Source organism: Cucumis melo, chromosome 2, assembly GCF_025177605.1.
Source record: "Cucumis melo cultivar AY chromosome 2, USDA_Cmelo_AY_1.0, whole genome shotgun sequence".
Lineage (NCBI taxonomy): Eukaryota > Viridiplantae > Streptophyta > Magnoliopsida > Cucurbitales > Cucurbitaceae > Cucumis > Cucumis melo.
In genome coordinates, this window is record NC_066858.1 from 1,315,587 (window position 1) to 1,338,372 (window position 22,786).

Sequence of the window (22,786 nt, forward strand, 5' to 3'; positions counted from 1 at the left end):
TAACGGTGATTACGCCTATATCCACATAGTCCACTAAGTACTCAATTAAATCCTACAATGTGGTGGAAAAAACGAAAACTACACCTAATTATTATTCTAAAAAAACTATGGTATGTTTGATTGTTTTAAAGGTGCAAATTGGGATTAGGTTTAGGAACTAAGTGAAAGTTGAACCACTCCACTTTTTCTAAGCAAATATATAGTACATACTCTCGTCAAATAATTAATGAAAATTTTCTTCATTTGCAATAAAAGATCCAAAAAAATATATAAATAGATTGTTTGTTGTCTTTGGCACACACAAAAGATATTTTCTTCATTTCCAAAATGGCCTCAAAATTGCTTAGAGTTGAGCTCCAAAAAAAGGCAACACTTCTTCTTTTCATTTGCTTGCTAATGAGCTTCTTCTTCTTCTATGGTAATATACTTCGTCCTGCTTTTGTTGAAATCATTTCCATAGTGTCTTAATGTTTTTATTTTAATATATTTTGGTTGGAAGCTTTTTACTCTAAAACCTTATTTTTAGAATTTTATAATTTATTACTGCTCACTTGATTTGATTAGAGAGAAAAAAGAATGCTTCATGTTTACTTTATATGGGTAAAATATGGAATAAAGAAAAATCATCACTAACTAATAAAAATTCAATTGTCGTTTTTGTTATTAGCTCCTTGGTTCTTCAAAAGTTGTCATATATAATTTTTGACGTTTCATAAATGCTCTTTAGAGTAGAACTATAAAGTTAGAATGTTAGACAAAGATCGTGTAATGAAAATCGGGGCTGGAATAAATATTGTTCTAGGTCTTAGCTTAAGTTCAAAATTCTTATAAAATTACTCCAATGATCGTTCTTAAACATTTCAAAAGTACAATTATTATGAATAATAATATTTAAAAACAAACAAACCTACGTTCAAGACGTTTTTTTCTACAACATCCCATTATCATATCTTATGATCTTTTGAAACATCAGAAAAACAATGATATTCAGAATATAGATATCAAGTAGATCGTTTTAGAAAATTCTCATAATTTCTTTGTCATTTTCTCAAGGTATGAAGCAAGTATGATAACGGGAACATTTTGTTTAAACTTATGTAACCGATTTTCTTTTGTGTGTTGTATGAGTAATGATATAGCACAAGCAAGGAATTGTCATAGAGTGTGGAGTTGCAAAGGGGACATTAGGTGTTGGGAAGATTGTAAGAATCAACACAATGGAAAGGGACTTTGTGATTTGTACACTGCACCTTCGGTTCCTAAACAATGCTTTTGTGCCTATAAATGTTAAACATTTGATCTTTTGTATTTACTTTCTTGGCCTAAAGAGGAGTCCACTTAATAAACACTACTATTTATGTTCTTATATTTGTTTTTCTCAAGGACTTAGATGGAATCCTTCTTCGTTCCTTTAATTTGCTAAACTTTATATTATAAACAACTTTAGTGCATACAAATTTAGATTTTGATTTTTGAGCTTCATTTACTTTTTAGGATGTCTTTAAATTTTATTTTTTTCATTTTAAGAAGTTAAGTTAGTTAGAACAATACTTAGGTAAATTTCGAGTAGCACCTGTCTCTATGCATTCCAGATTTATCACTTACAAAAAAAAAAATCAAATATTATAAAAAATAAATAAGAAGAATTTGTCATGCGTCAAATTATTGTTGGACAGTTTGGTGGAATGCATAAACACATGGATACATCGAGTACTTTTCAATTATTTAGGATAATGTTTGTTGAGGATAGACAATAACTATTAGTCGTGTCAAGAGTAGAATACTACATTTTTCATAAGTACACATTGTCCGCTGGCATAACTTATCTCTTTTGTTGATAATTGAATGTTGGTTATATGTTTTTTTCTTTACAAATATTGCCTCTGTGTCAAACAACTTCACGCGTAGACCTATGTAAGAGGAAAGTAACATTAGTAACATTAGTAACATCAGGTAGAATAATGCTAACACGAGAGTCATGTTCATAATGCAGTTATGAGTGTTTAGTCATTAATCGTTATTGGTCCACATTTCAAAATTAAGAACATTTTCATTTAACTTATTTTGTGATTTGTTAAAAAACAATACATATGAAAACTAAAATACATTATCGAACAGATTACATCTCAATTAAACATAATTATACGATAATAACGTTAGAGGTTAAAACATCTAATCAAAACATTGATAATGTTTAAAAAAACCAATCACAAATAAACACATACACGATGATCCACATTTGGAGAAAACAATGGGTTAAATGAGGTATAATATGGGATTATAGTCCCACATCGGAAGACCTTGCAAGATAGGAGGGATGGGGTGAGTATAAGAATGGGGTGAGGCGAAATGAAGCAAATTACTTACCTGGATGGAGCCAGTGGCCGATCAAAAATAGCCATGGCTTAGGCGCGTGACTTCCATTGCACATGGGAAGGGTGCGCGCTTAAGGTCTGTCCGAAATGGGCAGAGCCTACATCATCATTTGTGGCAGCGGGGGCTTGCGTGCGCGCAGCCCCTGCCTAATCCTCAACTAACCAATATTTAATTAAACGTTAATGCACGACCATCAAAATTTAATCTTGCACTAATTTTGTTCAAGGGTCAATAACGTCATAAAGTTCGACATAGCTTGAAAATGCAACTTTCTGCGGAAGTTAGGGAAATTTGTACAATTAACATTAAATTTAGAGATCCAATTTTGAAAAAAAAATTAAGAAGTTAAGTTTTCAATTATTGATTAATTAATTAAATTTAGGATTTGTTTTGAAACTTATTCTCATGTTTGAAACTAAGATAAAATTTATTGATGAAATATATTAGTCTTTAAGTTGATGCAAGTCTTAGGAACAAGAATGCAAATTCTGCAAATCCTTTTGCATGCAAGAAAATGAGAAAATACACCAAAAAGGAACATTAGGGAACTTAAGTTTTAGGAACAAGAAAGCAAAATTAGGAGGGAACTTAAGTTTTAGGAACAAACGAGACGAGAAAAAACACACACAAAAAATAAAGTAAAAAGAGAAAATTGTTCGTATTGTCTTTTGTGTTTGTGAGAGAGTTCTATCGTGTTTTTACTATTCCAAAAGCTAAATATAATATTACACAAAATAACATTTATTTTAGACTAAAATGTAGAGTAGACTATAATAACTCATCTAGTTAAATTTAATATTCACTACTCACCTCAAACGCTTACATTTTGTTCACTAAATTTCATAAGAAACACAAACTACAAATACATCCACGATCTCTCTCATCATACTTAAAATTAAATCATACTTAAAATTAAAAGTACAACAATTGTAAATAACGGACCATTTTTTTCCATTGTTTTTTCTTGTAGAGAGGGAAATAAAAACTTTGGACAGAAAACGAAACGGACCAAATTGAGAAACCGAACCGGTGTGAACCGTACGTAGAGTTTAAATACAAGCGTGGATTAGGGTTTAGAATTCAATTGCTGTAGTTGAGACATTCACCGGGAACGGACCAATGGCAGAGCATTCCGCGCCACCCACCGACCAACTCGCCGCCGTCACCTTGAACAACGATGCTTCCGCTTACGAATCTCTCAAAGCTGAATTCTCCGACCGCGTTCCGATCCGTACAATTGTCTCCCGGCCCGACGGCGGCGCAGGCCTCGCCGGCCAGAAAGTACGCGTCGGCGGTTGGGTCAAAACTGGAAGAAAGGCTGATAAGGACGCTTTTGCTTTTCTCGAGTTGAACGACGGCTCTTGCCCACAGAATCTTCAAGTGATCATCGAAGCGTCTGTGGCGGATCTTGGCCAGATTGTTCCCACTGGAACCTGCGTTGTTGTTGACGGCGTCTTCAAGCTTCCTCCACCGGGTAAGCACCAGAAAGTTGAACTTCGAGCTGATGGTGTCGTTCATGTCGGTCCTGTTGATCCCGCTCGGTATCCTTTGCCGAAGACGAAACTCACTCTCGAGTTTCTCAGAGATGTTGTTCATCTCCGCCCAAGAACTAACACGGTAAAAGAAATCATTATCGTCTCTCGAAAATGAATTTAGCAATTGAATCAAATCTCTCCATTGGGTATTTTCATATTTTTCGATTTCATTTCTTATATTGTTCTGTACCTTAGCATTTGAACAGGAAAGGCACAATTTTTGTTCACGAGTTTATGTTTCTTATATGATTACAGATATCTGCAGTTGCTAGAATTCGAAATGCACTTGCGTATGCCACTCATACATTTTTTAACAACCATGGATTTCTTTATATTCACACACCAATTGTTACCACAAGCGATTGTGAAGGTGCTGGTGAAATGTTTCAAGTTACCACTCTATTGAGTGAGGCTGAAAGGTTAGAAAAGGAGTTGATTAAAAACCCACCTCCATCGGAGGCAGAAGTAGATGAAGCAAGGAATATTGTCAAGGAGAAAGGAGAAGCTGTTGCCAGTCTGAAGGCTGCTAAAGCCAGCAAGGAGGAAATTGGTGCTTCTGTTTTGGAACTGAAGAAAGCAAAGGAGAATGTTGCTAGATTGGAAGAGAGAGCAAAGCTTAAACCAGGCATTCCAGAGAAAGATGGGAAAGTTGATTATACTAAGGATTTTTTCGCTCGGCAAGCGTTCTTGACTGTTTCGGGTCAGCTGCAAGTTGAAACTTATGCCTGTGCCCTAAGTAGTGTATACACCTTTGGACCAACCTTCCGTGCTGAAAACTCTCACACTTCAAGACATCTTGCAGAGTTCTGGATGGTTGAGCCTGAAATTGCATTTGCAGATTTGCAGGTTTGTTGTTACTTTGCTGAAATTTTATTATAAGTTGTATTTTTTATTCTGCATACTCGGTTGGAATTGCTTAGAAGATTAATCGCCGCCGTCATCATAAGATACAATACCTCTGACATTTATCTTGTAGTGTGGGCTTTATGTTCTAGGACGAGTTCATCTTGTATTTTAGTTTTCAAATTAACTTCTATACGGAATTGATTTTGGTTCGCCTGGTGATCATTTGTAAAGAAAAAATGAATTAAAAAAATGATTTCAAGCCATAGAGGCCACTTACTCACGGTTGTGAAAACGAAAAACAATAAAAGGTCTTGTTATTTTTTCGTTTGGGTTCTACTTGATATGTGTTTCATATGAACTTTAATTGAAAAGAAACTGCTAGAAGGCTAGGTTTATGTTTTCTGTTTCATCTTTACTACAAAGAAAAGTGGCAATCAACCATGATTAAGAGAGCTTGGTTTGGAAATTCTGGGAGGAATGAGAAAAAAAAATAGAACTCTGCAAATAGGGTTTTATTCTCTTTGGTTGATTGTATTCTCTTCTTCTAGAATTTTAATTTAATTAACTGTAACTGAGATCTGTTTCTTCAATTGTTGAAGGACGATATGAATTGTGCGGAAGCCTATGTGAGATTTATGTGTCAATGGTTACTTGACAACTGCCTAGATGACATGAAATTTATGGCTGAAAAGTATGACCGAACTTGTATCGATCGTCTCAAAATGGTCTCTTCAACCCCTTTCGTTCGAGTCTCCTATACAGAAGCAGTTGAACTACTTGAGGAAGCCGTAAAGAAGGGCAAGGAATTTGAGAACAAAGTGGAATGGGGAATTGATTTAGCTTCAGAGCATGAAAGGTTTGTGAACTACCTATTATTCTTTTCATTTACATTCCACTTGAACAATGATGATTAATCTCCTTACTTTTTGCTGCTTGCTTTCTCAGATACTTGACTGAGGTTGTATTTAGAAAGCCTGTCATTGTCTATAACTATCCAAAAGGAATCAAAGCATTTTATATGAGACTCAATGACGACTTGAAAACGGTAGCTGCAATGGATGTTCTTGTACCTAAGGTAGTTTATTTGGTTTCACTATTTCCTTAATTTCTTTGATTTGTTTCAACATTTTGATCTGCTCGTAAAAATTGAAAATTCTCCTCTGCTGAAGGTTGGAGAATTGATTGGTGGAAGCCAAAGGGAGGAGCGGTACGAGGTTATTCGTGACAGGTAGAACAAGAAGAACAATACATAGTTGTTTTCTGGTTGGTTGGTTCTCTTCATTTCTGTTTTGAACTACGAAATTTAAACTCTCACTTCCTGCAGGATCAAGGAGATGGGTCTACCACTTGAACCGTATGAATGGTATCTTGATCTGAGACGATACGGGACAGTCAAGCACTGTGGTTTTGGTCTCGGCTTCGAGCGGATGCTCCTATTCGCCACTGGCATTGACAACATCAGAGATGTTATTCCCTTCCCCAGATATCCAGGACGAGCAGACCTATAATTACACAACACAAGATCTTAAGTTCCCTTTCTACCTGATGAAACTAGAGACCTTCGAATGAGAAGATTTGATTGTTTGTATTATAATTATCTTTCAAATTGTTGGGTTTTAATTTATTCTCAGAAATTTTGGATTGGTGGGTTTATTTTATATATAGCATAATACTTTTTGCATCTGAAATGACTTCAATTGGTTTCATTTCTTAGATGTTTTGGTACCAACAGGTTTTACTTTGTGAAGAGAACACTGTAAATGCTTATGCTTGTACCTTTTTTTTTTTTTTTAAATTTCAAATTCCTTAAAATTAGAAAACATTAAATACTACAATAGAATTTAGTGATTAATTTTGGGATTGTGGGTTTATTTCAATTTAGCTAAGATTATACTAAATGCCTATAATTTATGCTTTAATGCTTCAAATTTTGTCTTTGTTTCTATAAATGTTTCATTTCTAGTTTAGACGTTTCTTCTCTTTGGAGTATATATATAGTTTAAACGTTTAGAGATTGAGAATAATATATAGTATTTTAGCAACGTAGATTAAAATTTTGCATTATTCTTATGTTACAGAAAACTATTGAATGGAATATATTATGACCTCTTCTTCAGTTGGTTAATTTTCTTTTTTCTTTTTTTTTTTTTGAAAAATTGTAATGTTAGTAAATTATATGAACCCATTTAATAAATTATCCTCAAAGGGAACAACTTTCCATAATTTTTGTTGTGATTTTTTTCCATATTTAAATCCAACTAGTCAAACCCATTATATTTTTTTCTTTGCTTTGTTTTTTAACTTTGACGAGAAAAGGAAAAAGGAAAACTACTTTTTAGGAAATTAGGGTTTTTGTTTTTAAGGAAAAATATAATTTTGGTTTGTATTTATTTTGATCAGTGCGTAGCTGAAAATTTGCATTTAATGGCCACACTTAATTTGCATTAAAAGCACATTGAATTGGCAAGAAACAAAATTGGTAAAATACGATTATCCTATTAATATGTCTTTACTATATTTATTTATTATTTATGGAAACATATAAATATTAATTGTAATTTAATATAAAATTATGTTACTGAGCTAAATTTTGTTAGGGTACGATAAAAAAAGGAGAGATTTGAACTAGGGATATTTAAAAAAACGATAACCGACTAATTCAGATTTTCGAACTATTCAATCCAAACCATAAAGGTTGGGTTGGTTTAACTTTTGTGTTGGGTTGAGTTGGTTTAATTTTTGTGTTGGGTTGGATTATAAAATTGGAGAAAAAAAAGTTCAACCTAGTTATTGGATTGTGCAAGTAAAGGGGTTGACTTGGCCAACTCATATATATATTAATGTATATGTATATCACCTTGTACGTTGAATAATAAATTAAAAAACAATATGTAAATTTATCTAAATAAATTATGTAATGATTGAAAACAATCAACCTGCCAACCCAATCCAGATTGTTGGGTTGAGTTAGGTTGGATTAACCTTTGCACGATTTATTTTTTTCCAACCTAGATACTTTATATTTGTCCATAATTTTCCCCCAACCCAACCCGACTTATATACATCCTTAATTTGAACAAAGAACTTGGCTTTCTGATAGTAACAATGAAGCTAAGCAATATTTTGAACTTAATTAATAGACTATTTTTTTTTTTTGGCGATGGATTAGCAAACAAATATATTTGGTAATAAAATCATGTAACTTATTTATCTTTTTTAGTAACTTTCAAAAGCATTTTATGTTAAACCCCAATAATGGAATTCTTTTCTTAAAAAAAGGTTATGCATAAACTACCCGACTAATAGTTTTTGTTAAAACGACACCTAAATAAAATTTATTTGTTCAACTACTCCCTTAAACTTTCTATTTGTCACCACTACCCTCATGAATATTTGAGTTTATCAAGTTTGTTCAAATATCTTATTTATTATTACTTCTTTGAAGTAACATCTTCTGAAATTAAAAATTTATAAATAAAATCAACAAAAAAAATAGAATATAATTTAAAAATAAACTAAATGTTTTCTTATTAAATATGAATTTTGAAACATTTAGAAGCTTGGATCAAAGCTTTACACAACATGATTGTATTTTCTAAATATTTTTTTCCCTTCGGATAATTTTGCAAGTTCACAATTTAGATACAACGAAACAAAAACAAAATCATTGTTTTCAAAACTTACGATATCTAGATTATATAATCCAAAAAATAATTTTCAAAAATATAATTTCTCTCGAGGTTTATTTTTCTTATTCAAATATAATATAAGATAAAAATATCTAAAACAATACTAAAAATATATTTATTCAATAACTTTTTTAACCGAATCTTAGAATTCCAAGACTAGAAATATATTTGAGAACTCGACGTCCACTTAAAATAAATATTAAATGATAAATAAAATATTTTTAAATAGAAAAAAATCGACAAATTATATATACTTCATGGAAACAAAACTACTAAAAAAAATAAAAAAATAGAAAATATAAACATTTTGCAAATTTTTAGTTTGGTCAATTTTCCTAATAAAAATAAATTAAGTTCCCAACGAGACATAAAAAAGAAGAAAAAGAGATAAGGGTCGGCGTGAAATGGATGAGTAAGCCATTTATTTAAGTCCCACATCGGAGAATCCAAAACCATGAAGGAGTAAGGTTAGTATAAAATAAAGATGAAGTCGTAGTGTGAAAGGTACATACCTGGACGGGGTCGATGGCCGATCAGGAATAGCCATGGCCTAGACATCGTGACTTCCCTTGCACTTTGGAAGGGTGCGCGTCTAAGGTCTGCCCTTTGCAGGCAGAGCCTACGTCATAATTTGTGGTAGTTGGGGCTTGCGTCAACGCGCAGCCCCTTCCCAATTTTATATCTCTATAAACCATTTCGCTCTCCTACACGTTTTTTAATCGTAAAGGTCGCCCACTGTTCTCTCTAATTTCATCGAACACCCTAATGGCCAAGTCCATGGAAGTCTCTCGGATTACATTACGCCCTTTCCAGCTCTCTGATGTTGACGATTTCATGGTTTGGGCAGGGGATGATCGAGTCATGAAGTCTACAAGATGGAATGTTTTTACGTCCAAGGAACAGGCGCATGATTTCATTAGGGATGTTTGTATTCCGCATCCATGGCGTAGGTCGATTTGTGTCGATGGGCGGTCGGTTGGGTTTGTTTCGGTTTATCCGTGGTCGGGCGAGGATCGGTGTAAGGCGGATGTTGGATATGCTGTGGCAAGGGAGTATTGGGGTCGAGGAATTGTGACGGAGGCGTTGAAAATAGCTGTTCCTCAAGTGTTTGAGAAGTTCCCCGAGGTGGTGAGATTGCAGGCGTTTGTGTTTATTGAGAATAGGGCGTCTCAAAGAGTTGTTGAGAAAGTTGGGTTCCAGAAAGAGGGGCTTTTGAGGAAGTATTGTTATATTAAGGGTGAACTTAAGGATTTATTTGTTTATAGCTTTTTGTCATCTGATTTGTAAATGATGAGGAGGAAGATCCAGTGGTTTTCCGAATTATGATCCCTTTTTCAACTTTGTTTCGTTGTGTTATACACTCTTTATGACCTCTTTGCAATTGTGAAGAATACTGTATTTGATTTGAAGTTCGAATATCAGTTGACTTTACAGTAAACCTTCAGATCAAAAGGGAGGAGAGTACACTCTCGGTCTTTGTTACGTAAGTGAAATTGAATTCAAACATTTTTGGGAAGTTTTGTACTTGACTTTACGGTTGAACGAGAGTACTTCCATATTTTTGTTTGGACATAAAATTTTTTGTCACAAAAATGAAGTTATTAATCATATAAGTAAAGCTCGCAAGCTAATTGAGAGTTCCTTTCAAATCTCTAATCAATCTCGGAGTCTCAGGACTGACGTGAATGTAAACAGTCATGAATAGAATCACATCAACTAAAAGTACGTACAATACAAATCAGCCTCAGATAGGAAAAGATTTCATTTACTTCCTTTTTTTTGGTTTTTGCCTCTTATCCATATCTTAAGCAAGCACTTGAATTTCCAAAACCTAAAAACAAGAGAAAAGCTTGGTCTTATCAAAATATGAGTTGAAAAAGAAAAACAGAACATAGAAACTATCAATCTATCCTCATTCCACAAAGCGAGTTATTTGAGTTCTTTGTTCAAAAGATATTTCGATTCTCTGAAGCTCAATTTGTCAAACCATTTAGAAAAAATTAGCTGTTCTGAGAAGGTTATGAAAATAAAGAACTATTTGAAACCCAACATGAAACGTCACCTTTTAGAAAATATAGAACTACTCTACACCCTAACCCATGTTCAGCTGAGGACAAACATAATTACAACTTCACCTTCCTTGCAGAGAACAAGAAAGTCAGAGACAAAGCAAATGTAAACCGGAGACTTTGGGTTTGCCGCACCCTATTCATTTTTGCTGAATTTTTCCAGCCTTAAATAGCATCCGTTCTTCAGAGGTAAACCCCATCTTTAGTTGGCATTGATATTTCTACAGGAAAAAAATTTAGAGTGCTATACACATCCGGAAAATCGAAGAGTTGACAATGGAGAATCGGGAAGGGGCCGCGCGAACGCAGGCCCCCACTACCACAAATTATGACGTAGGCTCTGCCACTTTGGGCAGACCTTAGGCGGGCACCCCTCCGGTATGTGCAATGGAGGTCACCAACCTAGGCCATGGACCTTTCTGATCGCCCATTGACCCCGTCCAGGTAAGTATGTTGGAATGGAAGCCATTGTCTTGTATTTATAACGCTTTGTGAGGTTCCTTTTTCTTGTTTCTCCGATGTGGGACTTGCTCCCTAACCTTTCGGCTTTCGTTGCTATCTTTAAAAGACTATTGGTTTTGTTTCCTTACTCTTCTCTGATTTTCATTCAAGATTAGAATTTCTATTCAAATTACAAACAAAAACATATGCGTTAAAAAATTATTGAGGATATAGGTTGGGTTGGATGTGTGAGAAAATTGTTTTGCCCACAAGTTCTATAACTCAGTGCTAGACAACCCAGCCATACCAACTTGATCATAGATCATTATTGAATTCTACACATTTACACTATTCAATTCTACGCATTCAACCCGTACTTGTTACCTCACTTCCACAAATCATTGTTATCGATTTTTCAAATCTTCACTAATAGTAGATAGCAAATTAAAAAAATCCATGAATAAAGAAAATATGTCAGAATGTTTATCAAAAGAATATGTTAATCAAAAGTATTTCACTTTAAAGGTCAGTTGCCTTGGTATTAAATATTAAACCCATTCTTGTTACTTACAACGTCTTATGATAGATTTAATCTTTTCTAATCGAACATTGGAATTGTTACAGGGTTGCATCAATACACTACTTTTTAGTACTTTTTCATTCTCACAACTTGGTCCCATTCCCATTAAGTTTCATTCTCTCTTTCTCTCTTGCTCATCCCTCTTTGGATTTCACTCAGTTAGTTGTCTGAGGGTCTCCGCAGCGATGTGAAAAGGGGACGCTGGTAACAGAACTTTGGAGTCGTTTTGGTAGTAATTGAAATGAAAAAAAAAAAAAACTCTGTAGTCTGTCATAGAACCTTTGTAAAAGATTATTGCATTGATGCCCTAAAATTGGATGTAAAGAAGAAGATCTTCCAAGAAGAGGAGAAAGCAAAAACTATTAATCAGATCGTTGTGGCTTCTTGGTGCTAGGAAGAGGGTCCTGATGTTAGAATACAAGTACTCGGAAACAGGCATAGATTTGGTTTCCCTTGAGAGCATTGAAACTCAATGGACAAAACAACGATACTGTAGGAGTCGCAAAGTAAGTTTATGGACATAAAAAACGAACCCTATAAGTTTATGGACATAAAAAACGAACCCTGGCAACAAATTTGGTGTAAATTTGATGTGAACTTCATATTTTAAAGTTCCCTAACTTAACGAAAAAAAAGTCTGATTTGCTTTTTAAATGTTCATATTCTGATTTACTTTTTAAATGCTGGAACATTTTGTTGATACTTCCATTTATGTTCTCGTTTGATACTTCTATTGGCGTTTTCGTAAAAGTAGACATTTTCATTCACATCAAAAAATTTTAAAAATCCCCACATCAAGTCCTTCGTATTTTCCACTTCACCTGCTATATATGGTTTTGAAGAAAATAGATTCCATCTTTAATTAAGAATCAATCCCGAATGAAATTTGACAACCACAAAGAAGAATCTGATGGTAATTTCACTTGGACTTCGAGCTTCAGAATACATGAATAAAATTGCATCAAAACCAAAACATCCAGAATATGACTTACTAATTTCAGGTTCAGTTGATTTCTAAGAAATTCAGCAATTTGGAAATGTTAAACTTCCATTTCAACCCATCAAATGTCAACCCATAAAGACCCCGAAATCAAACAGCCCACAATTACTTAACATTTTCCATTCATCAATAACTAATGTTTCCATCTACTTCTCAATTCTAATCCCAAAGCAACTTCATGAGGCCCAGTGATCCATAATATGTATAGCTCAAATTCATTCATAAACATAGACACGCTACATCATATTATAGATTCATTCATACGAAGATTGACGACACAACTCAACTTTCCAATTGAAAGAAATACCTGGAAGGTAGAAAGGTTGGAACTGGAGAATTGGGAAGGGGCCGCGCGAACGCAGGCCCCCGCTGCCACAAATTATGACGTAGGCTCTGCCACTTTGGGCAGACCTTAGGCGGGCACCCCTCCGGTGTGTGCAATGGAGGTCACCAACCTAGGCCATGGATCTTCTTGATCGCCCATTGACCCCGTCCAGGTAAGTATGTTTAAATGATAGCCATCGTTTGTATTTATAGTACACTCTGAGGTCCCTACCAATAGCTTCCCCGATGTGGGAATCTCAATCATCGCCTCATCGTTGGTCATCACCCGTTATTTTATGCTCGTGAGCTAAAAAAAATTTAAAATTGATTTTTGGATTTTAGTGTTAATCATTATGCAATGATATTTTTTTACATATATATTTATATCATTCATTTATATATATATATATGAAAGATATAATAAAACAAATAAAGAAAAGTTCTTGAAAAACAATAAAACAAATAATTTCATAGATGAAATGATATTAGATTAATTTTAAGAGCGAAAAGTTTAAGTATAATCTTATAATCATTTTGATTATAAGTGGCGTTTTTATCTCTTACAACTCCGTACAATTATAAGAAAAGGGGGAAATAAGACCATCTTCCCAAACCAAACAGATTTTTTAAACTCATTCTACCACCGCTTGAAATGTATCGTCACATTAGGGATGTGTCTGTCTCACCTATTGTGAATTAGTTAGATAGTTAGGGACATGTCTAACCTATTGCGAGATAGTTAGAAGGGCCCTAGCTTGTAATTATCATTTATCGTTACAAAAGCAAAGATTAAAATGAACATCAGGCTCCAATTATTTCAATATTCAGGATGGAAGAGGCATCTGTCAACAAAATATTGACTTCCATTTATTTTTTAAGATTCAGATCGCCTCCAAAAATTGCTCATCCATACAAAAAAAACCTCTTCATTCTTCATTTAACCTACCAATTCTAAATTTTTCTTATTTTGTTGGATTACAGCAAGTCCAAAATGACAGAAATTTAAGGTTCCAATTTTACAAAAATATAAAATGTCGATTTCAACTAAATATATAGAATGTTGATTCCATAAAGTATCGAATATGTCAAATCCATAAAAATAGATGAACTATAGACATGTGACGAGAATTTAGAACTAACAAACAAAACCTACAATAGGAAGGTTCAAGTCTGGAACAGATAATGAACAAAAAACTAAGACAAGCATAAAAAAAGAACCCTGCCTCAGTTCTTGAGTTCCATCGATGTGTTTCAGATTGACAAAACAATTTCAAATCTTAAGAAGCCATTGTTATAAAAGGAAAATATGAAGTTCAGAGACTAGAGACACGAGGTGAGAGGTAGAAGGCATCTCAAGTTCAAACAGAGAAAGCACATCAAACATGTGTGTAATAAGAGTCTTATATGTTAGCTTTTTCTGTTATCACTAATATCTTGTCATTTTCTGTTGGCTTACATTGTAAATCAAGATGGAGTTTTTTCCTTATTGGAATACATAGCTCCTTTATTCAACAAATGATATAGTAGCAGAACAATTTCCGCTTCATTTTGTTGATTTCTTGGTTGATTAAAGCTTTTTTTTTTCAAAATGTGTTTCTTCCCTTCCTTGTTGTTTTTCGTAACTCTCGTTGTCTCCATTGCAACAATTTTTTCCTCCTCTTAACGACCTTCGTCATGATTCAGAGACTTCAAACTTATAAAGCACATACTTGAACATATATATCTTCATTTCCATATCTCACGACCTATAAAGTCTAAACAAACTAACAAAAAGATAAACATAATTACTTGAACCGCCAATCATCAAACAAACAGAGACAATGCTAAGTCCAACCATTTACCCTCCACAAACATGAAAGTGCACCCACCCCAGTGAGCCATCTTCGAAGAACCACCCCCCATCCATACCAATTTGAATTTGAATTTAGTATTTAAATTGTAGCTCAAACATTCATCAACCAAAACAGGCATTGCTCAAGTTTTACAAACCAAGTAAACATATTATGCAATCAAAACTACACTCGAGAAGCAAAATTAGATAAATAAATCGGTGTGGAGAATTATTAGTACCTGGAATGAGAAAGAGTTAAAACTTGGTGCTTTGGGAAGGGGCCGCGCGAACGCAGGCCCCCGCTACCACAAATTATGACGTAGGCTCTGCCACTTTGGGCAGACCTTAGGCGGGCACCCCTCCGGTACGTGCAATGGAGGTCACCAACCTAGGCCATGGATATTCTTGATCGCCCATAGACCCCGTCCAGGTAAGTATGTTTCAAGGTTAGCCGTTGTCGTTTATTTATAGTACAATCTGAGGTTCCCCTGCTGCTTACTTAGCCGATGTGGGTCTTTCTCATGAGGTTTATGCATTTGATTTTTTTTTCTCTCTCTTATAGTATATTAGTTTTTCAATCCATATCAGATTTGTAAGGTTTTGGGTTATTTTCTTACTTTGATACTTTTGCTTAATATAACTTCGACGTGGATGATATAATATGATAGTTTGTTTTTAAATATCGCAAAATAAAATAAGTTAATTTATTTATAATTATAACAAAATTAATCTTTAAATGATAGATTCGACAATTATTGTCATTGAAAAAATTGTCGTTTAAAAAAAAGTTTAATATAATTTTCCATAATTTATGGATAATAAATCCTTTCGTTTCAATTATATGAACATTTTTTCTTATTTGGTCTCTAATTTTTGAAATTGTTGAGATTGTTGAACTTGATTTGTTTGTGTGAGATAAATGAAATGAGTTTTTACATGTATTACATATTTCGATATTTTGGAGTTCAATTATCATAGTTATTTATAGATCGATTTTGACGTTTATTGTTGTACGTAGTACCTAACATGTGTCATGTGGTACTGTGGTTATAGAATTGAGTTAGTGAGTATCTTCACATGTGTCAAATTCGAATATTTGCAGTCAATTGAGAATTGAATTGAGTTAGTGAGCTTTCAAAACTTTGTAGTCATGATAATTTATTGAGATTTTAGGTTGGATGATAAAAGTATTGGAGCATCAAGCAATCAACTTAGTAAAACCGATATACCAAATGACTAAAATGGAAAGTTGAAAAGAAGAAATATGAGTTTGAACTAAATAGTCATAGTTGTATGATAAGTGAAGCTTTCGAAGTTTTGATCATAGATTATAATGTTCTGAGTTACCGAGTACGATTAAATCTATTTCTCTTCTCCTTTTTTATCGCTGAAATTTACATTTAGATATAAATTCTCGTCCATTAAACTTCATATTAACTTTGATAATACCACAGAGAATAGCCTCGAGGGCCCAACTATGAACCAACTTAGTCCAAAATGCACTAAATGAAACAAGACATTAGAAGATCAAACATGAAATAAAAAGTTTCTAGTGAAAAGTAATTTTTCTCACATCACTTCCATCAGATTCATACCTAAACTTATGATCTTAATAAGACATTAATATTTTTTAGTTGTACTTATAAAGTCTATATCATTGTTCCTCTCTATTTCTCTACACACAAAAAAGTATTAAGTTTCTGCATGACAATTTTTCATCGAATCTAAAAGGAATCGCACAAGAGATGGATGCAACTCATACTACAACTTAGACTAGACCGAAATATTTTCCACTTTTGTTTTCTTTTCTTCCATCACTTTCTCAATAATTGCAACCACAAAGAAAGTAGATAATGTCTAATTCAATGGCCAAGCAAAATAATTCACGCAACCTCTACTTCTCCCAATTTTCTTGCTTTTCTCACCATTGGTGCAATAAATAGAACAATGATTAATTACCAAACACAAGAAATAAAATCTATAATTGATAATGTCTACTTGAATTGTCAAGCAAAATAGTTCACTCAAACTTTGTTTCTTTTCCCCTTTTGTAGTTTAACAATAAATAGAATAGTTTTAAAAGTAATAAAGGAAAGAAAAGTTTGGATGTTAATGATTTCATGTTTTAATCGATTTGAAGCAAATTGAATAAATGTTTGTTAGCCTCATTTGTTGACAAGAAAATTGAGGCACGAAACGATTAAAATTATCATACATATAACTTTTCTTTTCCATAGAAATATTTGTACGTGGAATAGGAAAGTTATCCAGGAATATTTTAGTTTTTTATGTTATATATATTTAATAACGTCCCTTTGTTTTTTAAATTTTTAGTTTTTGAAAACTAAATCAATATTAACAATCGTGGTATTTTTAAATTTTATGCTTTGGTGTTTAAGTTTTACGATCGATATTTTTAAAAATTAAGCCAATTTAATATTTATATTTAAAAATGATGTGAACAATAGTAATAGAATGATCAGAAGGAATAAACTTAATTTCAAAACACCAACCATAAAAAATGAAATCAAAATCAAACTTGACCGAAATATAGTTTAATTGGTTAATATTAATGATCAAGGGGATAGTTGTACGAAAGACGAAAAAAAAAAAGAGGACCCAAAATGAAACACACCCTAATTTTTAAAATTAAAGTTTGTTGACCTTTTGCTTAATTATTTGTAGTACCACGAAACGAAATTCAAGACATTCTAACAAATAGAAAAAAAGAGTTCAAGAAAGTGACCAAAATAACAAAAAGAAACCAAGAAACTTGTATCAATGGAACATCTTTTAGAAGAAAAAAAAAACATACTTTTTACCCTTATGAAATGTGAGTACCTAAGTTTGTTCTCAAACAAATCACGTCTTAAGTCATCATCAACTCAAAAACATAAATTTTTAGGTTAATTGGCAATTTAAATGATATCAGAGTAGGTCCAAAAAGATCATATGTTTATGTTATAACATTTTACACAATTTATAAACATAAATACGAAAACAATCATTCAATTAAAAGTAAAGTTGTATGAAATAATCTATCTATACATATATACGATCAAAACAAAATCACGCACCATGTTAAGTTTAGGTAACACAATCAATTCTAATCAATGGAAGATCCAACCCAAAAATTTATTTACGTGGGCTTTATAGATGAGTGAAAATAATGTAAAGAATGGAGTTTGAACTTGCAGCGTCGGAGATAGTTTTACTATTAGACTGATTTCTAAAATTGATATCATTTAAGTTTGTTTGTTCTCAGTTTTGTCCATATTCCTTCTTCTCTCTTTGTTATAAAGTACAGCTGCCTCCAAAACTCTATATCTGTCTCTCTCTCTCTCTCTCTCTCTCTCTCTCTCTCTCAATACTTCTCTTTTTCTGTCTAAAGATGGACTTGAGAAATTCGATGATTTGGTTTGTGTTTATGGTGTGCTTATTGAGATGTGGATGGAGATTTTTGAACTGGATTTGGTTAACGCCAAAGAAACTCGAGAAGTGCTTGAGAGAACAAGGATTCGCTGGAAATCCTTACCGTCTTTACTCCGGCGACTTGAACGACGTAGTCGCCATGGAAGAAGAAGCTAAATCCAAACCCATGAACTTCTCGCATGATATTGTTCCACGTGTCATCCCATCCATGCATCATACCATTAAAAAATATGGTAATTTTCGATTTCTTTTCATTTTTATCTTCATCTCTCCATGTCGTTTTTTTTAATTGTTTTGAGTACGTACGTTTGATGATTCGATTTTTATAATTATTATAAACTTGGAAAGTCTAATTTTAAAGCGATTGAATTATTATTATTGAAAGTTTAGGAGTGTACTTATAAAATTACCGTGCACTATTCTTAGAAATAGTTTGTATAGTTTAGGGTTTTTTTTAATCGTCAATAAACTTCTATATCAATTTATGTACATCTCATTCTAATCGAGTTTTAAAAAACGATAATTATAACTTCTTGACCATAGCCTTCAAGTTTTTATCTTCTGCTAGGTCTTTTACGTTAACTAATTTAACTAAAAAGAAAAGAACTCAACAAAGCTCCAATTCTTTATTATTCGATGTCAAAATAAGCTTGACTCAGTGGTATTAATATGACTTTTGTTTCAAAAAGTCAGATCTAGAGGTTCAATTCTCTATCTCGTATGTTGTATTAAAGAAAAAAAATAAAGGATATTGACAGTACCCACTTGCCTTATAAATCCATAATCATCTCGTATATCTAGTCAAATGTAGAACTTCAATCACATCCCCTCAAAATAAACAAAAGATTATCGAATAATTTCTCACACCGTGATTAATATCTTCTAAAGACTCTCCATTTCTTTTGTTCCAACACTCAAAAACACACAACCAAACATAGATAATAAGTTAGGTTAGGGCCACCCAACGCTCTAATACCCACTTGTGTTAGGCTCTCCATTATTTCTTTTGTAATTTAGCTTTTCTTCAGTTACCTTTTCAAACAAGAATATGTTTCAATGCAACCTTGTTTGACTATATTTTGTAGCAATTGATAAAGTGTACTATACTTGGATATATAAACAATGTAGGGAAGAATTCATTCATGTGGCTTGGACCAAATCCAAGAGTGTTGATCATGGACCCTGAGCAATTGAAAGCTGCTCTTTCTCTGTACAATGACTTTCAAAAGCCAACCACTAACCCTCTTGTTAGGTTGCTTTTTGATGGACTTATTAATCATGAAGGAGAAAAATGGGTTAAACATAGAAAAATAATCAACCATGCCTTTCATTTTGAGAAGTTGAAGGTATATTTAATATTTTTTTTTTTCCCTCATCTCTTTCAAATTCAAGATGAATAATGTTATCCTTTGCCTTTTTTTTTTCTCCTTTACTATATGTGTGAAAATTGATAGTGCAATCAGTTAAGTACTTATCTTTATTTTGTGATCATTTGATAAGAATTTATTTCAAGTTTTTTTTTACAATATATGAAGTGGGGGATCGAACATCTGATGTCAGGGTTCATAGTAGTTGAGTTGGGTTTATTTTGACAATGATATTGATTTTAGTTTTATGTCCTTTTGAATTCATGTTTGTTTCTTCTAGGTTTATAACTATATGATTGTTACCTTTTAAAACAATAGTATATATGAATTCTTATTTTAAACTTCAAAACAAAAATAAACTTTTTTTAAAAAAAAAAAAAAAACTAGTTAGCTACGATTTTTAGTTTTCTAAAACTTGATTTTGGATTTTGAAAATAGTTTTAAAAGACATATAACAAAACAAAGAAATTTGTAGTTAAAAATAGTGTGTATACATATTTTCACCAATTTTCTCTCGACTCAACATTTGTTAAAACCTTCACTTTCATTTGTATACTCCATTAATTAAAACTCTTTCTACTATATTTGATGACATTGATCTGATCTTAGCTTTGGTACCACTTGTTGAAAAACGTAGCAAGCCCTCACACGAGACTGTTTACCAAATATCTAAACATTCATCACTGTATACCTAATTATTCATGTATGTAATTGATTATTAAATGAAGTCATGTATTTGAAATTAAATAATGATCATCATCATCATCATATATATATATATATATATGCTCTTAATTAAGTCATCATGTAGGACATGGTGCCAACAATGTTTGAGAGTTGCAATGAGATGATTAGCAAATGGGAAAAAATGACATCAAAAGATGGATCTTGTGAATTGGATGTGGTGCCTTATTTACAAAGCTTGACGGCCGATGTCATTTCTCGAACAGCATTTGGAAGTACTTACGAAGAAGGAAAAATTATTTTTAATCATTTCAAAGAATTGATTCGTTTGGTCCTTCAAGCTAGTAATACCGTTTACTTACCCGGATGGAGGTAAATTTGCATTGTTATTTATTTTTAAATGTGTCAATCTTTTTATAATATGCGAGATGAGAGAATCGAACTTCCAACTTTAAGATTAACATTACATGTATGACTTTCTATGATAATTTTAAAAATGTCTTAAAGGCTGTTGGGACGTGGTAACATTTAGACAGATTTCATTGATGGTTTATACTTTTTCTTGATGATGATTCCTGATTTACTTTTCTTATAAACATTTACTTGATTACTGCTTTGTGTATTGTTGTTATTTATATCTAGAAATAAAGATTAGAACTTTTAATCTTATAGTTAAAACTATAATACTTCATTCAGATTTATCACTAATAAACATTAATAAAAGTCTACTACTATCTATTTGTATTTAACATTAATAGAATTTGAAATTTTCTATATATTAATAAATAGTTTCGACGGTGTATATATAATTCACTTATTGCTTAAATATAAGAACTATTTCATCTCATGATTATCCTCTTGCAGGTTTCTACCAACAAAGTCCAACAATAGAATGAAAAAGATAACTAAAGAAATAAAAACTATACTCATGAATATTATTGATAAAAGGCAAAGAACAATGAAGGAAGGTGAAACGATGCATAGTGATGATCTATTGGGCATTCTCTTAGAATCAAATTCCAATGAAATAAAAGAACATGGAAATGTGAACATTGGAATGAGCATAAATGATTTGATTGAAGAATGTAAGATTTTTTATTTTGCTGGCCAAGAAACCACTGCAGTGCTATTAGTTTGGACCATGGTTTTGTTGGGTTCATATACAAAATGGCAAGATAGAGCAAGAGCTGAAGTCCTACAAGTCTTTGGCAACAACAAACCAGATTTTGATGGTTTAAATCGACTAAAAATTGTGAGTTGACAGACTATTCTCTTCTTATATTTATTTTCTGTTTTTGATCATTTCGTTTTGTTTTCTTTAAATTTTCTATCATGGATATCAAGAGAACATAAGTACGATTAGAGATTTGAGTCTCCTCTCATATAAAAAAATATTTGAAGGGTGTACATAAATTGTAACTAAGTGTTTACATAGTTTTGATTCTTGCGAGGAGGAAAAGAAATAGAGCTCTTTCTTTTCGAGGACTCAATTATAAAAACTCAAAAGTTGGGTGATCTTAACTACACCAATTCTATGTTTGGGTGACCTTCTTGAGTATTTTCTTAGAAAATATGTTGAAAGAACCTATATATTGATCTGGGGACGAGGTTATGTTTGCTTTTAAAATCTCTTCGAGATAAATAAGCATGGTGTTGTCAGGTTGTAAGGGAATGCTAGAGTCATTCGAACTCTAAATCTTGGTGATCTAAACCTTATACCTAAACATTATATTTTCAAATCTTGCCTAATATCATCTTAATAACTTGTTTTCTTTTTACAATGTCAGGTAACTATGATTTTGAACGAGGTTTTGAGATTGTACCCACCAGGAAGTGTTGTTAGTCGTAATCTTGTTAAAAAAGAAACAAGGCTTGGAAATTTGAAATTTCCAAGTGGAGTGACGTTGAGTTTCCCTATTATTCTTATCCATCGAGATAAAGAGCTTTGGGGTGAAGATGCAGATGAATTTAATCCAGAAAGATTTGCTGAGGGAGTTTCAAAAGCAACCAAAAACCAAACCGCATTCTTCCCCTTCGGTTGGGGTCCTCGAATATGTGTTGGACAAAATTTTGCTATGATTGAAGCCAAAATTGCATTGTCCATCATTTTACAACACTTCTCATTTGAGCTTTCTCCATCCTATACTCATGCTCCTATATCCATTTTAACTATTCAACCTCAGCATGGAGCTCATATCATCCTACATAAGCTTTAGTTAGTCAGAAGAATAATCAAAGATCCAAACTTGTGTTACTTCTCCCCTTGGGTCGGAAGGACAAGTTATAGTAGACTTAATGCTTCTCTGTCAAATAAATCATCATCAAGAATTAGTTTTACATGCTTGTGTAATCTCAACATTTGTTACCAAACCAACAATCATCTCTGCCAATATTATAAATGAATACATTGTTTGTTATTGACATATTTTGTGCCTCATTTTTATGCTTTTGTAACATTTCCTAGTAGCTTGAATTTTCTATATTGTACTCACTTCAATAATATTTCTTCTAACACATCCTTTTACGGAGAATGATATTTCTTTCGATGTAACTCAAAGTTCAAGAAAGGTACATGAATGAATCAATGTCACGTCTAAATAAAAATGATCATA

General features: G+C 32.7%; 4 protein-coding genes, 1 long non-coding RNA gene and 5 other non-coding genes across 11 annotated transcripts; 6 read left to right on the top strand and 4 right to left on the bottom strand.

Annotated features, from left to right (window-relative positions):
• Positions 1 to 288: 288 nt before the first annotated feature.
• LOC103492238 (putative defensin-like protein 184) lies at positions 289 to 1,366 on the top strand. The gene is made up of 2 exons (XM_017045476.2): positions 289 to 418; positions 1,140 to 1,366. Exons 1-2 carry the CDS (start codon positions 328 to 330, stop codon positions 1,289 to 1,291), a joined length of 243 nt encoding a protein of 80 aa, XP_016900965.1. The 5' UTR covers positions 289 to 327; the 3' UTR covers positions 1,292 to 1,366.
• Positions 1,367 to 2,359: 993 nt separating this feature from the next.
• LOC127148322 (U1 spliceosomal RNA) lies at positions 2,360 to 2,522 on the top strand. Its single transcript, XR_007819201.1, has one exon. It is a non-coding gene; the product is annotated as a U1 spliceosomal RNA (small nuclear RNA).
• A 768-nt stretch (positions 2,523 to 3,290) lies between these two features.
• Positions 3,291 to 6,438, top strand: LOC103492241 (asparagine--tRNA ligase, cytoplasmic 1-like). The gene is made up of 6 exons (XM_008452531.3): positions 3,291 to 3,993; positions 4,167 to 4,757; positions 5,357 to 5,613; positions 5,703 to 5,832; positions 5,927 to 5,985; positions 6,082 to 6,438. Exons 1-6 carry the CDS (start codon positions 3,496 to 3,498, stop codon positions 6,263 to 6,265), a joined length of 1,719 nt encoding a protein of 572 aa, XP_008450753.2. The 5' UTR covers positions 3,291 to 3,495; the 3' UTR covers positions 6,266 to 6,438.
• A 2,455-nt stretch (positions 6,439 to 8,893) lies between these two features.
• On the top strand, positions 8,894 to 9,884 carry LOC103492240 (uncharacterized). The gene has a single exon (XM_008452530.3). The coding sequence runs from the start codon at positions 9,212 to 9,214 to the stop codon at positions 9,731 to 9,733; it is 522 nt and encodes a 173-aa protein (XP_008450752.2). The 5' UTR covers positions 8,894 to 9,211; the 3' UTR covers positions 9,734 to 9,884.
• Positions 8,951 to 9,116, top strand: LOC127148324 (U1 spliceosomal RNA). The gene has a single exon (XR_007819203.1). It is a non-coding gene; the product is annotated as a U1 spliceosomal RNA (small nuclear RNA).
• A 919-nt stretch (positions 9,885 to 10,803) lies between the features above and the next one.
• On the bottom strand, positions 10,804 to 10,967 carry LOC127148332 (U1 spliceosomal RNA). The gene has a single exon (XR_007819208.1). It is a non-coding gene; the product is annotated as a U1 spliceosomal RNA (small nuclear RNA).
• On the bottom strand, positions 10,804 to 15,325 carry LOC127148182 (uncharacterized). The gene is made up of 2 exons (XR_007818942.1): positions 14,931 to 15,325; positions 10,804 to 13,167 (listed from the first exon to the last, which is right to left on the bottom strand). It is a non-coding gene; the product is annotated as an uncharacterized LOC127148182 (long non-coding RNA).
• LOC103492239 (U1 spliceosomal RNA) lies at positions 12,878 to 13,041 on the bottom strand. The gene has a single exon (XR_538228.3). It is a non-coding gene; the product is annotated as a U1 spliceosomal RNA (small nuclear RNA).
• LOC127148352 (U1 spliceosomal RNA) lies at positions 14,966 to 15,129 on the bottom strand. Its single transcript, XR_007819227.1, has one exon. It is a non-coding gene; the product is annotated as a U1 spliceosomal RNA (small nuclear RNA).
• Positions 15,326 to 17,779: 2,454 nt separating the features above from the next.
• On the top strand, positions 17,780 to 22,597 carry LOC103492242 (cytochrome P450 CYP72A219-like). Of its 2 annotated transcripts, XM_008452532.3 has the most exons (5): positions 17,780 to 18,356; positions 19,252 to 19,469; positions 20,302 to 20,546; positions 21,039 to 21,426; positions 21,962 to 22,597. In XM_008452532.3, exons 1-5 carry the CDS (start codon positions 18,083 to 18,085, stop codon positions 22,388 to 22,390), a joined length of 1,554 nt encoding a protein of 517 aa, XP_008450754.2. In that variant the 5' UTR covers positions 17,780 to 18,082; the 3' UTR covers positions 22,391 to 22,597. The 2 variants fall into 2 exon arrangements, with proteins under 2 accessions (XP_008450754.2, XP_050937252.1); XM_051081295.1 differs by lacking the exon at positions 19,252 to 19,469 and having other exon boundaries at positions 17,958 to 18,356.
• Positions 22,598 to 22,786: the final 189 nt, after the last annotated feature.

Excerpts from the sequence above, each read along its gene's own strand:
- LOC103492238 (XM_017045476.2), top strand. The coding sequence starts at position 328 with ATGGCCTCAAAATTGCTTAGAGTTGAGCTCCAAAAAAAGGCAACACTT. Across the intron at positions 419-1,139 it reads GAGCTTCTTCTTCTTCTATG|CACAAGCAAGGAATTGTCAT; the intron begins GTAATATACTTC and ends GTAATGATATAG.
- LOC103492242 (XM_008452532.3), top strand. The coding sequence starts at position 18,083 with ATGGACTTGAGAAATTCGATGATTTGGTTTGTGTTTATGGTGTGCTTA. Across the intron at positions 19,470-20,301 it reads TTCATTTTGAGAAGTTGAAG|GACATGGTGCCAACAATGTT; the intron begins GTATATTTAATA and ends GTCATCATGTAG. Across the intron at positions 20,547-21,038 it reads GTTTACTTACCCGGATGGAG|GTTTCTACCAACAAAGTCCA; the intron begins GTAAATTTGCAT and ends ATCCTCTTGCAG.
- LOC103492240 (XM_008452530.3), top strand. The coding sequence starts at position 9,212 with ATGGCCAAGTCCATGGAAGTCTCTCGGATTACATTACGCCCTTTCCAG.
- LOC103492241 (XM_008452531.3), top strand. The coding sequence starts at position 3,496 with ATGGCAGAGCATTCCGCGCCACCCACCGACCAACTCGCCGCCGTCACC. Across the intron at positions 3,994-4,166 it reads TCCGCCCAAGAACTAACACG|ATATCTGCAGTTGCTAGAAT; the intron begins GTAAAAGAAATC and ends ATATGATTACAG. Across the intron at positions 5,614-5,702 it reads TTAGCTTCAGAGCATGAAAG|ATACTTGACTGAGGTTGTAT; the intron begins GTTTGTGAACTA and ends TTGCTTTCTCAG.